Source organism: Maniola hyperantus, chromosome 8, assembly GCF_902806685.2.
Source record: "Maniola hyperantus chromosome 8, iAphHyp1.2, whole genome shotgun sequence".
NCBI lineage: Eukaryota > Metazoa > Arthropoda > Insecta > Lepidoptera > Nymphalidae > Maniola > Maniola hyperantus.
Window position 1 is genome coordinate 2,578,094 of NC_048543.1, and position 16,195 is coordinate 2,594,288.

Sequence of the window (16,195 nt, forward strand, 5' to 3'; positions counted from 1 at the left end):
TTTATGGACTAGATATTTTAAAGAGAAACGTAAAATACCCCAAGTGAAGACTTCTTTTCTCGTGCATTTTGTGGCTACTGTCTCATCATCGAAAATTTGATGGTCTAGTACCTTCTCTCTGGCATCAGTTAACTGCAACCTGTCTATTGCAACAATGGTATCTATCTTTCTTTTTTTTTTATTCAGATACAAGTTAGCCCTTGACTGCAATCTCACCTGGTGGTAAGTGATGATGATGCAGTCTAAGATGATAGCGGGCTAACCTGGAAGGGGTATGGCAGTTTTTGTTAAACCCAAAATTTTGTAATACCCCTTTGGTTTCTACACGGCATCGTACCGGAACGCTAAATCGCTTGGCGGCAAGGCTTTGCCGGTAGGGTGGTAACTAGCCACGGCCGAAGCCTCCCACCAGACCAGACCAGAAATTTAGAAATTATAAAATTCCAAACCCCTGCCAGGAATCGAACCCGGGACCTCTCACTATTAAGACCACAACGCTCACCACTGCGCCAGGGAGGTCGTCAATCTTTCAGTCAGGGGTCGTCAGGGGGTATCTTTGGTATAACATCGTTGGGTATAGGGAAAAACTAAGTCATAACGCATAGGTAGGTTCCTGCGGTAGTGGAGGTCCGGGAGGGTTGTGATGACGTGACGCGAGAGTGATTCGTCAACTTGTGACAACAGCTGTCACTCCTCCCGCATCGCTCAACTACCGCAGGAGCCTCTTCAGTTATATACGCTGTAACTATAATTACAAAAAAAATAAAAACCGACTTCGTTACACAAACACTAAAAATTGAAAAATAATTTAATTTATTACCGAATATATTATGTATACAAGAGTTAATATAGTTCCATTATAATACTTTTTGGTGCCGGTGCCAATTAGCTTTAGCTGCGCGAATCGTCTAGACTTCATATTTTTATGGGACTCCACAATGGCACCTCATTGGCACCGACCCCAAAAAATATTATTATGGAACTATATTAACTCTTGTATACATAATATATTCGGTAATAAATTAAATTATTTTTCAATTTTTAGTGTTTGTGTAACGAAGTCGGTTTTTATTTTTTTTGTAAAAAATTTTTATTTCACAATTTTTAGTGGCTCCATGGAATTATGCTATGACTGGTTAAAAATCTACTGTTTACTAAGCTATTACACTGATCGCGAGCAATTTACTCTTATCCGTTGAGGAGTTCCAGTATCTATCTTCGAAGATGTTCATCAGATCTTCACCAAATTGAAATGGGACCAATTTTGAAGTATACCCTTTCAAACAAAAAAAGAATTTTCAAAATCGGTCCAGGCGTTTTCGCGTAATCGGGGAACATACATAAAAAAAAAAAAAAAAAAAAAAAAAAAGATTCCGACGAATTGAGAACCTCCTCCTTTTTTTGAAGTCGGTTAAAAAGAATGGCAAATGGTAGTGGTAAAATTCAACTAATTCGCCACGAGAGTCTTACGTAGATAAATCGCTTGCACTTGTTTACGGCGACTTACAATCAAAACAGATTTCATGTTTACACTCACACAATTTCTTTAATCTTTACATTATTTTCCCCGTAAATATGGGATATTCCTTATTTTTTTTTTTATTCAAATTATGTTTACTTTTACTGAAGCAAATTGATCGATACAGTTCGAATCACTCTATTTTTTCATCCTAATATCTTAGTGATAGCCTAGTGGTTAGGACGTCCGCCTTCTAATCGGAGGTCGGGGGTTCGATCCCGGGCACGCACCTCTAACTTTTCGGAATTATGTGTGTTTTAATAATAATAATGCCTGCATGCCTGAGAGTTCTCCATAATGTTCTCAAAGGTGTGTGAAGTCTAGCAATCCGCACATGGTGCGGTAGACTATGGCCAAAACCCTTCTCAATCTGAGAAGAGACCTGCGATCTGTAGTGAGCCGGTGATGGGTTGATCATGATGATGATGATGATGATGAATATCTTAGTAAGAAGTCCAAACTGTGCCTATTTTTCACCACAGTAACCAAACATCGGATTCTCAGTATCTCTAGGAGTAGAGTGTAAACATTGCAAAGTGCGTGCTTTAAGTTTCATCCGTCGGCGTCTCTCAAATCCTGAGAAATCGCGCCGGCTACAGACGGCTTTCAACACGTTTTAGTCTATGTCCTAAGTTAAAAGAGACAACGTACCTACTTCCACTTTCTTCCTAAAATACTGAATGGCATTCCGAACCAGTGGTAGATTCTTTTGACGATTCAAAAGAACTTCTAAAGGTTTATTTTAATTAAAAATCTTTCTATTCTATCCTGCAAAAGTATCTGCCTGTCTGCTACATTTACACGGCCTGACATTTGTTGCAAAGATTACAGAAGATGGACATCATGAGCAATTCGGGATTAAAAGTAGTCTATATGCCCTTGATTTAAATGCAAACTATATATCTCTATATCAAATATTATGTCAAATTCAGTTTAACGGATGGGCCATGGAAAGCTAACAGACAGTCACACTTCTCTCTCCTTCTAAAGGTCGATGTAGACTACTTTCGGCCGCGTAGTGTAGGCATGTTTCTACGGAGATCAATGGGAAGCGCGCTAGGAAATTCCTCTCAAAACGCTTCGCTCATGAATTTGGACACGTCTGTGTTGTCTTCGCCGGGATAATGCAGATTGATTCGGCTCAACTCTGAAGAGACAAATTCGATTTGAAACCGCGGAGGTTTGACGCGGGGAAGTATAGCGGATTCCGCGCCGACAAAGTAGTAGATGGAAATCTTGTGTACCCTTAGGAACCTAATAAAGGTTTCTTATGCCATGAGTGTAACTACCTACAGATCACAGACGCTATCGCAGACTAAGCACAGATAAATAGTAAAACGACGCCCTTTATGTTAGAGGACGAGCTTTACCGAATTGATTTTATTCATCGAAGTTCTCACTTCTCACCATAAGAGGTAAACGTGTGAAGTCAGGATCTTAAATTACTTAATAGTAGGGATAGTTCAACCGTCACACTATGTATTATTATGAAGAAATTTTGTGTGTGTGTGTGTGTGTGTGTATGTGTGTATGGGTGCGTATATTATGTTTGTTACTCTTTCACGCAAAAACTACTGGACGGATTTGGCTGAAATTTGGTATAGCGATAGATTCATTCGCATAACACATAGGCTACTTTTTATTCCGGAAAATCAAAGAGTTCCTGCAGAATTAAAAAAAGCCATGCGGATCAAGTCACGGGTACCAAAGCCGCGACTTCGTCGATTATATTATAACTTTTTTTTAAACCATACGTAATGGAATATGAATAATATTCCATACATACGCTGCGTATTCTGACTGTCAAAACTAGTTGATCCGGGATTTGAAATCCGGGATAGAAAAATATATCGGACCGCAAACCTATCCGCATTCAAAACCTGAATTTCATATAGGCTTTGCGTTTCAATCGGAAATAAAATAGCATTTTATTAATCCGATTCACCCTCTACACATAGACCTATTTGTTTATCGTTTATGTATATCAAATTAAATTCCCTATAAAAATTAAACTAGTCACGTTTACTAGCGCGACTCGATTATAACTAAGTAGGTAGCATAAATATTTGAGTGTAATTCTGCCAAAATAAATCATCATTATCATCATTGTGAATTAAAACTACCTGACGATTCAAAAGCACTTGTAAAAAGTTTACTTGAATAAATTATATTCTATTCTATTCTATCATCATCAGCCTGTGGACATCCACGGTTGGACATAGGCCTTCCCTAAAGAGCGCCACCACACCCGGTTCGTAATCCAGCCACTTCCCGCCAGCCTCTTTATATCGTCGGTTCATTGTGCTGGAGGGAGTCCCACACTACGCTTGCTTAAACGCGGTCTCCATTCAAGGACTTTCCGGCTCCAACGGCCATCGCCTCTACGACAGGCATGACCTGCTCACTGTCACTTCAGCTTGCTAATCGTTTGGGCTATGTCAGTGATCTTGGCTCTCCTGCGGATCTCCTCATGTCGGATCGTATCTCTCAGGAAAACTCCTAACATAACCCTCTCCATAGCTCACTGAGCGACTTTGAACTTGTGAACAAGGCTGTTTGTCAGTGTCCACGTTTCATCACCATAGGTGAGGACGCCAAAATAAATAGGTACGCTCATATTTTAGAAGCTGTCTTACAAATGAAACTTAGGTAAAGGGGACCCCTTCAATCTCAATTCTTAAACATAAGGGCAAAATCTTTTTAGCGCTCGATAATCGTTATGGGCTAAGCAGCTGCCACTTTGGCAAATTATTGGGAGGTTTTCGAGAAAAAGAAGTTCCAACATTCGTAACAAAACGAAGCTAAGTCATACATGGCTAATTTTGAGTTCTTAGTGCCATTTAAAATAACGAAGAAAATTCCTGTCTTGACAATATTTGATATTTCATTGTTTCTTGTTTTTGAGATAAGTTACGATTTATAGTGCGTTATTAAAATTTTCAAATAATTATAGGTTGTTTATAGGTTGAACGAAAGATTAGAAAAGATTGGTAAATTAAACTAACTGAAGATTCAAAAGCACTTGTAAAAGTTTACTTGAATAGAAATATATTCTATGCTATTCTATTCTAAAGAAAAATAGGTCTCAAAAATTAGAATATCATACATCATATTTCCAGCTGAAATAACAATCAATTTAAAGAGCAAAGGAAGTTACTTTAAACTAATATTTTTTGGGTGCTATTTCTCAGATATATCGTTTTCCACGTCGTTCTTGTGATTGGATGTGTGTAAATTAAATTAAGTATAGATTAAATTAAATTAAATACACACCCCACTGCATGCTACGCACTTTCTGTGTGCTTAGTAACTTTTGAGCAAACTGGACCTAAAGCCCCTTGATTTAAAGTCTAAAACTTAGCATCATTGATTTTAATTTTGGTACGTTTCCGCTTAAAGCGCATAAACCATAAAAGAAAGGTATAAAAGCATGGACAAACTTTAACTGGAAAAAAGGTAAAATTGTTTTAACGCTGATGTGTTTGTGATGCTCGAATTCTATCAACGTTAGTGAGATGTAAAATCTTATAAAAAGCCTAGTGCTAGAAGGACAGCGTATCTCAAAATGTGCGTTTTGCACTTAGCTGCGTTCTACAGCGGAAGGTAAAGTTGTCACCCCAGTGAAGAGGGTAAACGTAGTGTTTGATAGCATGATTTTCCCGAGGCGTAAGGAGAATGTTAAATTACAGGCGAAATGAAAGATAATAGGTATTCCCCTTAAAAGTTTTTTTGTGGGGAAAAAGTTTGTACCCCATAAGATTTTGGAATTACCCCAAGGGCGTTCGTAACTTTCAGGCTCGAGTTTTATTTTATTTATTCATGGGCTCGAGATTTCGACTCGGTTCACTCAGTTTAAAATCTTTATTTCTTTTCCAAATTACTTTTTACGATGGGGCTGATTTGGTTTAAACCCCCTACAGTTAACTAAAATTAAATTAAAATCATATACTTACTTTAAAGCTTTCCATCACTGTTTGGCTGGCAAAATATATATCTGCGGGGTGATTACGTATCTCGCAACAGGCTTGCGGCAGGCGTAAATCTCGCGATCATTGCTTGCAAACGTCACACGTAACAGCGGCTAGGGAGAGACAGCAATAGCCGCAAAGCAAAATAAGAAGAAGAGAGACAGCAAATGAACTGTCGCATTGCTACTGCTGTCGCGTTGCTGTCGCTACTGCAACGTTTTACGTTATCACCCCGTTAGGAACCTGAACCTGACTAGCATGAATTGGTAGTAGGAAGGTCAAATCTGTCGCAAAATCGATGACTGTTGAAGCGTTCTAGAGTGGAGACCACGTCCAACCGTAGTGCAGGACGACCGATGGACTGATGACCTTAAGATAGCTGGAAGTGGGTGAATGAGGAAGATGAACGACTGTGTGGTGATGCGTTCTCCAAAGGCTAAGTCGGTATGTGAGCAGTGGATGTATAGGATCTTGGATTCTAGTGGACTGAATTTGATGAAAATCGTCGAAGTATTCAAGTCTGAATGTGATCTGAAAACGGACTGCAAAAGATTGTGTCATTTGCACATAAAAAACAAAAAAATTGAGAAATTTAAGTAGGTACCTAAGTATAAATGGTCCGCACTAAATAAGAACTCACTCGCCATTTTAGCTCAATGTGTCAATTGTTATGTCAAAAGTACGATTTTAGTCCTTATTCTATGTGTACCGTACCGTACCGTAACCGTATTTTTAACCGACTTCAAAAAAAGGAGGAGGCACCAAAAAATATTATTATGGAACTATATCAACTCTTGTATACATAATATATTCGGTAATAAATTAAATTATTTTTCAATTTTTAGTGTTTGTGTATCGAAGTCGGTTTTTTTTTTGTAAAAAATTTTTATTTCACAATTTTTTGACAAGACAGTTGACACATAGAGCTAAAATAGCGAGTGAGAACTTAAAATTTATGCATTATATACCGATTGCTGAAATGATAATATATGTACTTAGAATTATAAGATAAACTTACAGCCGCACCCAGAGCCGCTTAATCGTTACTTTAGACATTCCTTATCCATACTAATTCATGCCTTAAGTAACGATTTAGCGACTCTGAGTACTTAGGTAAAAGTTAGGTACCACACAAGATTGTTTACGGTCAGGTATGATTCATAATAAACAAATACATAATTAATGCAAGAAAGATGGTCTTAGAGTTGTTCTTAAAAAGTTAGACAAAGTAAAGATCGTTATCAGGTTTTCATCGTCTTCTTCCTTAAAAACATCAGGGACGTTACGGATGGGACGTGGTTAGAATAAGTGAGGGTTGACACGATATCTATCATTTTGTGTCTCATAATAATAACAATTGGATATTGAACGCGGATCGCAGATAGTTATAGATATAGATTAGTAGGGTGCGTGGGTGCGCGGACCACTGAAGTGGTCCGCGAGCATGCAGCGGTTTTTCAAAATGTGGACTTTATTTGCCATACATTTTCTATGGAAAAATCTTGAATTTTTTTTCTATTCGTCGAGTAGACCTTCGGATCTTGATCATCTTTTGCGAAGAAACTACTCTTCCATCTTTTATACTCTCCGAGATAGACACCGACGAAGTTTGTATGGCGACCATCTTTTTTTCGCCATTTTGATTTTTTTTTTCAGCTCATTGGCAATTGGATGACGTTTCGAATGACATTTGCTTAAGCACCCCCCACCTATCTTCAATACCTTAAGCGTGCTCTTCACTTGTCTCCGAAATCCTCAATCATCAGCTCTCTCCTTATTTTTGTTCCGAATGAATTTTTGTCTTCTATACGAATATATCAGTAAAAAAAAATTCATACAAAAATGTTCAGGAGAGGTGATCAATGAGTGAGTCAGTCAGTCAATCAGTGAATCAGCACGAACAGCTATATATATATTAAAGTAACTATAACATCTAATCTGTAGCGGTAGATACCTACCCACTAGGTAAAATAGGTAAATTGAAGGAAAAAGTAAAGCCGGTGTAAATTAGGTACCTACTGTGTATTCACTGTGCGCTTTAAGATGAAATTTTGTAACCCACTTTTTAATAGCCTGTAAGTTCCATGTAAGTGGAAATTTCTTTATGGAACAATAAATGTCTTAAACCAGGTTTACCGTATTTATTAAAAAGCGGTTACCCCAATAAGTAGTTTTTGAGTTAGCTCCAAAAAAAGTTTCTAAAAAGTATGCTTAGCAGGAACAAACTAAAAAACTTGATCCTACAAAGTATATGGTTTTGAAAACATCTGTTTTGCAAAATTCCTACGTTTTTTGGCGCTAACTCAAAAATACTTTTTTGGAGTTAGCCGCTTTTTAACAAAAATACGGTAGAATTTAATAAATGGTAAAAAGTGCGCACGCACAAATACTGACTGGCGGAAAACACAACTCAGGTTTTTTTCGATGACATAAGTCCAACGCATATCTACGGAGTGGAGTGGAGCCTAGACCTTCTGATTACAATTTAAATTCAGCTCTATGTGGCAGTTACCTCAGCTGCCACATATATGTCATGTCACTTGCAATAAAACTGCATTCCAACTGCAATACAGTCAGTTTGCATTCCGTCTGTATAAACCATCGATATAAATAACAACATGCTCAGCGAATAAAACTTTTCACGGTTTAGGAACCAAATAAATCAGGTGTACTGAGGTTGCATTGGTGCCTAAGCACCAATGAGTCGGTGCAATTTTGCTTGTTCAATAACCCTGTCCATACGAAGTAATAATATATAAGTCAATGGCAACACTAAGCGCACATGGGTCGCGCGTCGTTGTTGAAATTGCAAAGCTTAGTTAGGAGTTGATAACAAAAGAGATGTCCTCGATGTCTTAGTGGTTCTGCCTAGGGTTCTCCATGCAGCAAGTGTGCGTTGCGCTTTATCAAGAAATGATGATTGGTTGCATCCCTAACCCTCGTGATTAGTGTGACTCAGTATCATCCCAGCGTAACGTTATTAGCAATACCTACTCGTATGTATACATTTTATTATTTCCGAACAGCTTTCTTTACGGATCACGTCCTAATATTTCCCCATAAATATAAACTTACCGATACCACTTTATAGTGAGGGGGTTAAGGTTGAATATCCCTTGGTTTTGATCGTAGACGTAGTTCCGATATGTCGTGTATTTGGTGTTCAGATCACGTCCCGGGTTCGACTCCCCGGCCGACGCGTGTAGCGCCTTTATCCTCCGTTATTCTTCGCGTTTTGTTCTTATTGTGGTATTATGTCGTGACAGACTCGCGTTATTAAATGTCTGATCATTACGTGGTATGGTACCTATGAAAGGTAGTTTTAAACGGTTTTATGTAGAGACTCCCGAGAGAGAAAGAGAGTTTTGAAGACCTCTCTGGCGCAGTGGTGGTGTCGATTCCTGGCAGGGGTTTGGAATTTTATAACTTCTAAATTTCTGGTCTGGTCAGGTGGGAGGCTTCGGCTGTGGCTAGTTACCACCCTACCGGCAAAGCCGTGCCGCCAAGCGATTTAGCGTTCCGGTACGATGCCGTGTAGAAACCAAAGGGGTATGGGTTTAATAAAAACTGCTATACGCCTTCCAGGTTAGTCCGCTATCATCTTAGACTGCATCATCACTTACCATCAGGTGAGATTGCAGTCAAGGGCTAACTTGTATCAGAATAAAAAAATAAAATAAAAGATTCGCATGTGATTGTAGGATCAAATCCCGCAAGCTTCTTCTTTTTCACTCTAGGCTGGTTTCCTCACTTAAATGTTTCCGTCCGTTGCGAGTGCATCCCATCCCGCAGGCTTTTAGAGAGCGGTTTTGCATAGGCAACTTCCCACCGCTGAAGATCAGCGAGAAACGGGTTGAACTTAACTAGAAATAAGTTAGCGAGCAACGAGAAGCGACTGTAGTCGGGATAGTTTTATAGTTGGGCTATGAGCGAGTGTGCGAGTTTGACGGTCGACCACGCACCATTCCCCCGCCTCATACCCCGATTGCCATTTCGACGTGTTGCGGACTCTTACCTACCGTGGGAAACCAGTACAAAAACTCGCTGCGACAAACTAGTGGTAAAATAAAATAGTTCTCGCCGGCTGCGTGCAGTCAGCGATCTACTATTAATACATTTTACTTCTTTTATTGAGGAATCATAGTACATTGATTGTACCTACCTATATGTTTTTGAGCGAGAAAATAGTCCATACCTAGCTAGTCGCTTCCTCGTTAGTGGCCGTATAGGTCACAACTCAAGTGCCTTAAAAGCAGTCATTTTGACCGCCTCAAGCTGAGCCTAGTATAAGTTAGTAGTAGTAGGTAGCTAGTATTTGTCGTGGTGAAAGGTCGTGGGTTCGATCCTAAGCAAGCACCTCTAACTTTTCGAAGTTATGTGCATTTTAAGCAATTAATTCTTATTTGCTTTAACAGTGAAGGAAAACATCGTGAGGAAACCCGTATGCCTGAGAGTTCTCTATAATGTTATCAAAGTTGTGTGAACTGTGAAGTCTGCCAATCCGCACTTGGCCAGCGTGGCGGACTATGGCCTAAGCCCTTCTCATTCTGAGAGGGCACCCGTTCTCCAAGTTGTAATAAGGTTGCGTATAAAATGAAACTAGTTAGCATCGGTTCAGATAGAACATTTTATTTTAAACTAATACGAACGCATAGTAGAATTTACGATATATAATATTTTAATATAATATTAATTGGTATATAACAGAACATTGACAATAAAGCGTTAACTAAGTTCACCAACATTTCATAAAGCCATAATGATTGCAATCGAGTATTATGTACAAACGGACTAGCCGATTTTGGAGTTGATATTTAATTAATAAATAATTAATTAAAGTATTAAAGCTATTTAGAACATGGCCATGACACAACAGTCTTAATTCTAGATAATTTTCATATATAAATATAATAAAACAACATTCGATCCACTCACTTAATTAGGTACGACTTAACAGAAATTCATTAAAAAAACAATTAAACATAATGTTTAAGTTCAAAACACATTGGTGCAGAGTAAAAGCGCAGCTGGGAATCTTTTTTAAAATCTTTCAGTGTCAAAGTGTACAAATTCCTTTCGCGAAAGATAATACAAGAAAACTTTACCTTGACTCTACTCTAATATGTTTTGAACCTTATAATAGAGAATACGGTATTTTTATATAAAAAAAAGTAAAATTAAGAGTTATTTACAATCTTCAATATAGACAATTTAATAGTTTGTTTTAGAGTTATTAAGTGATTGGAAGAAATGCGTCAAAAACATTTACAAAATTCATTGGTAGCAAACATAGAAAGTATGTATTGCAGTTCCTTTTAAATACAATATTATTTAGAGGCGATAGAGATTCGAGGAAGACTTTGTATCTTACTCTTAATTTAAAAAAAATGTTATAAAAAGCTTTAATAGACCCTATTACAAACATACAAAACAAAATGAAAACATCGAAGACTATATAAAAGTATAAAAATGAGCAGAAATAGTTACATGAACTAGGTCGATTGATTTTCGTTGCATAACACGACTGTATTTCAATATTTACAAAAGTGTTAGGTACATTTACTATACGATCCAATAAACTCACTAAGTACGTCTTTAAAAATATATTTCAGAGCAGAGCTGGAAGCTTCGTAGGGTTTAGAAAAATACAGCGGTAAGTAACCTCATTGGATCAGAGCCAAAGCTTTTGTTATATAAATACGAGTATATCTAGAGTACAAAAGCAGTCTCCAGATTAAATTCGGTAACGTAGCTTAATGATACGAGCTATTTAGAATTTAAACACTAAGTATAAGTACGATTTTGTACCGTTAAATATAGTTTTTAGGTTGTTTTATTGTTAAAAGTCACTAATTTCGGGATCTGTGTCTGCGTATTTGCATGTGAAGGGATTTCTTAGCCACGAGCAGAAGGATCTATCGCTGTGCTGCTTATATTTAGCGGTGGTATGTTTTTTTGCGTGTGCTCTCGCGACAGCTGCTCTACGTGTAGGATAAGAGTCTAGAGATGATGCATCTGAGTCTCTGGGTACTGAATCGTAACCAGATTCTGCTCTTCTCGATGTTGCCGCTGGACTATGCTTCCCAGTGCGTGGTGTTGACTCATGACCACTGTCGTAGCCATCAGGTTTACAACTGCCAACTACTCTAGCCACATTTTTATCACCTTTTTCACACTTCTCTGACCGTGGTTCCGTAGTAACTGGAGGCGTTACTTCGAGGTGCAAATTTGATTTGAGGTCACGAAACGTACTTGCTGGAGCTCCACTACCAGGGATACGATTTTCTTCCCTCAAATTTGGATCTGAAGCACCGTCTGGATGCCTCAAAGATGCTATTCGTGCATCCGTTATGTCATTGGCCCGATATCGTTCAAAAGGGCCATACGAATCATTGTGTGCTACGTCTAAGTCGTGATATGCATCACATTCTCCTACTACACTACCAGGTCTAGACATAGATCTCTTGCAACTATCACAAATTTTATCACTAGGTCGATATGCAGGTTCACTATAAACGGATCCGTCGCCGTGAAAATCTTCAGTATCTCTTACATTACACAAAGATAATGATTGGAACTGAGGAGCAATTCTAGCGGCAGTTAAGTTGTGGCTGTCGAGCATTCTTCGTGAGCCATATAACTCTGTTAAGCCCATGAGGTCTTCTAATCTTGATCGTGAAGATGGTAAACTCTCATGGGGGTGTATGTCTGTTGCATGTTCTCCATAATGTTGCGTATAAAATCCGATTGTTTGTCTAAGATATGCTTCATTTCTAATTTGTCTTTCGACTTCGCTATACAAAGAAAGTGTGTCTGTGAAGGTTGATGCTGCTGTGAGATTTTCTTGGCTTAATATCCTAAGTGGGTGGTCTTCACCATCTTCGTGATCTAATTCTCCAAAGAAATGATCTGAATATCCCATACAATACGCGATATCTTCTTCAGTAACTTGAAGACAGCAATCTTGCATAGGAACTGGCTCTAAAGGTTCTTCAATCTCGATTATTTCTAAAATTTCATCTTCATCATCAGCTGGGCCTTTACTCATTCCGTGAAGATCAATATCTCGACTATGAGTAGAAACCAACTCATCATCCATTCTCATTCTTTCTTTATATTTGCTATCTAAACTTTCCATTGACACTTCTCTACTACTTAGACTACTTGGCTGTAATAGGGGAAGTGCGGGTGGTATTTCAGCTAATTCTTCACTATCGTCATCTTCATCTGGTTCATTTTTATTCGACGATGTTGTGCTAGCTGATTTTCTCAGTGCATTTGGATCAGGGGGCCCTTCTTCTTCAATTGCCATACCCTTGGAACCAGCTTTTAAACCTGTTCTAATAGTAGATTCTTCGACGTGTATTCGTCTTGTTGCTTCTTTCATTTCCATTCGATGAGTAGTATCAGTTTCTTCGGGTAATCTTGGACCATCTTTTGTTATAGTTTGGCTCTTATGGCTTGGTGAGTTATGTCTTGATTTATGAATTTGAAAAGTTTGATTCTCTACCCACTTTTTAATCATATTTTTCTTATGATTGTCCATATATCCATATCCCAGATTTTCACTGCCATACGAATTAAGAACTCCAACTTGTAACGGTATAGAGTTAGATGGCTGGATTGGCACGGACTCAAATTGAAGCGGGATTTTTGGTTCCTGCATTGGACCATCTATCCAAGTTTCTCTCTTTTTCCCTTGTGTTTCTTTAATTATATTATGTCGAGCTTCCACCAACTTTGATTTTGATATTCTAGGACCATCAATCCATTGCTCATCACTTGTATTTTTCCCTTCTTCGCCGTGTTTTATAATTTGCTTCTTTATTGGAGCTACTTTAGATGCAGCAGAATGTACTGGTGAAGATTTTGGTGTATGAATCGGCTGTGTTATATTTTTCAAAGGTGATGATTTAGGTGATGAGTGTAACTTGTGTATGGGACTTTTTTCTTCGACAACTTTTGTTAAAGATGACTTCAGTTTTTGATCAGCCAGCGATCCTCTTAAAGCTTTACTTAAAACGCATCTGTTATCACCGGAGTTTATATGTGGTATGTATACAGGTGGATGTTCTCCGTCTGTTGCATCGTCTAAAGGTCCAACGTATATAACAGTATCAGCTGATAGGTCACTACTAGATGGATCAGGTTCACTGCTACTTGGTTTGGAAGCATCTTCACCAGAACTGCCACCTGAACCGGCATTATTGTTAGAACTATATTTTACTTTTCTTCTCCGCAACCTATGTATTCTAGATGCTAGTTGTAAAGTTGTTAAAGTGTCGGAATAATTTTGGAGGTTAGGAGAAACGTGGACTATCATTGCTGTATGGCACGTGAGAGATCCTAAGCATTCTTTCAGAACGTGTGTAAGGTTGTGGTCTCTATAGGGTAAATGTCTTTGACCATTAAATATTGCAAGAAGTATATTTCCTAAGCCGGACAGGGGTATTCCTCCGTTGGTTTTCCCCCGTTCCGAGTTTCCTAAGTCTATCAAGTGCAAACGGCTGCGGCCCCCGGCAACTGTAAATAAAGAAACGAAATGTTATTTTAAATTCGACTCCGCAGAGAGAGCTCCAGACATTTGTTCGTACGAGAATAATCAAACATTCAATTTTATTGAAGTTGTAGAATCAGCGGTGCACTACAAATAACCAGATTGAAATTCTACAACACACAGAATAAGTTATGCGAATAGAGTGATAACTTCTCTCGGTATAGTAGATTTTGTTAGTTTTCTTTGCATAAAAATAATATATTCTGTAGGTAACTTTTTGAAGTCATCAAGATAATTTTTTGCACCATATCACCATTTAGGAATTCAAAATTTTCAACCTGTTCCTGCTAGGAATCGATCCCGGAACCTTACCCCAGCTTCGCCCAGCTAGTATTTTTGAAAATCTTTTTTAGTGGGGTTTATGTTAAATCTGCGGTAGGTGCATCCGACTATTTGAAAGTACTTGTAAAAGTCTATTTGAATAAAAAAGTTTTTTTTTTTTTTTTTTTTTTTTTTTTTTTTCTCAAGTTTCTAGAGCACTTCAAACTGCACGTTGAAGTCAGTCAGTCAGTTTCTCCTTTTAAAAAAGACTAGATGATGCCCACGATTTCGTTAGCGTGGAATTAAATGTTTTAAAAATCCTGTGCGGTCTCTGATTTTCCGGGATAAAAGTACCCTTTGCCCGCCTCCAAGATACAAGCTATATCTGCGTGCCTTTATTCAAGACGAACGATGAATGATACACAGACAGACAGACACACTTTCGCATTCATAATATTCATCTTAATCCACCCATCGCTGGCTCACTACCGAGCACGGGTCTTCTCTCAGAATAAGAAAAGTTCGGTCATAGTCCAATACGCTGGTCAAGTGCGGATAGACAGACTAGACACACTTTCGCAGTTATAAGATAAGTAAAAATAGAGATAGCGAGCAAACAAGCAGACGGGTCACCTAATGTTAAGTGATTACCGCCCATGAACATTTTCGAGGAAATGCGTTGCCGGCCTTTTGGGAATTTGTTGGTCCGCCCCTTGAATAATCCCATGTTGTAATCTAGTGGGAACAACGCCGTTGGGAGTTGGTTCCACAGTTTGCATGTGCGTGGAAAGAAGGATCTGACACAACCGATGGATCGTATGGGTACAAAACACTTACCAGCTCCCTTTCCCCCCACACTGTACTGGTAAACATGTAAAGTGTACAAAAGATGGCTGTCCTTCCCCTCTTCCCGCGTCCCACGCGTGGCCAGCGCTGCGTCGAGGTAGAACGCAGCCTTTTCTGCACTGTGCACGCGCAACTCTGACTGGTTCTGAAGATGAGTCCCGAATAGCGGGTCGTCGCGGAGGTACACGCCTGGTGACTGTTCAGTATCTGTGGGAATAATACATTTATCATTGACCAGCTTATGCTCGCGATGTCGTCGGTGTGGACTGCACAAAATTCAAACCTCTATTTAGGGGTTGAATTTTCAAAAATTCTTTTTTAGCAGATGCTACGTCATAATAGGTATCTGCATGCCAAATTTCAGCCCAATTCGTTTAGTAGTTTGAGCTGTGCGTTGATAGATCAGTCAGTCAGTCAGTCAGTCACCTTTTTCTTTTACATATATATTTAAATAAATTGGCTAAAGGGTAGGTATATGTAAGCGAAAATCTGTTACTTCTGTAGCAGATTCCTCAACATTGTCGTCCCTGTAACTAAAATTCAATTCCACTCAAGATGGCTAGACATTATGAGTGAAGACTTTTTTTTAATTGAGATACTTAGCGAGCAAACTAGCAGGCGGGTCACCTGATGTTACGTGATTACCGCCGCCCATGAACATTTGCAGCACCAGAGGAACCGCCAATGCGTTGCCGGCCTTTCAGGAATTTGTTGAGAAAGACTTGAGAGTTAATATCCTCAAAAATCTGGACAAAGTGGGCAAGAAAAACAGACCTCAACCAGGTAGAGCTGTGGTAAAAGAGAACTTACCGTTCTGATAAGGTGCCAGCAGATCCCGAATTTGGTTCGTATTTGTGCACAGTTCCACAGCGGACACCCTGACGGAGAACCTCGTGCCACACTTGTGCCTCTGCTCTGCGATGCCGCGGAACAGCCATGATATGGCGCAGGGGATCGCGCCCAGAGAGGCCGCCGCGTCCGGTCGCCCCAGCATAGTGTACGACTTGCCTGGAGAGATGACACTAAGTTAGTTAATAAACTAGT

General features: G+C 38.9%; 1 protein-coding gene across 3 annotated transcripts in view; it reads right to left on the reverse strand.

The window, feature by feature from the left end:
- Positions 1 to 10,652: 10,652 nt before the first annotated feature.
- Positions 10,653 to 16,195, reverse strand: part of LOC117984450 (kinesin-like protein CG14535) — a 437,285-nt gene continuing 431,742 nt past the window's right edge. For all 3 annotated transcript variants that reach the window (XM_069500257.1, XM_069500259.1, XM_069500258.1), the window contains 3 exons: positions 15,962 to 16,159; positions 15,143 to 15,358; positions 10,653 to 14,010 (listed from right to left, as the gene is read on the reverse strand). In XM_069500257.1, coding sequence (XP_069356358.1) covers positions 11,327 to 14,010; positions 15,143 to 15,358; positions 15,962 to 16,159 — 3,098 coding nt within the window. In that variant the 3' untranslated portion in view covers positions 10,653 to 11,326. The remainder of the gene's footprint in view (positions 14,011 to 15,142; positions 15,359 to 15,961; positions 16,160 to 16,195) is intronic.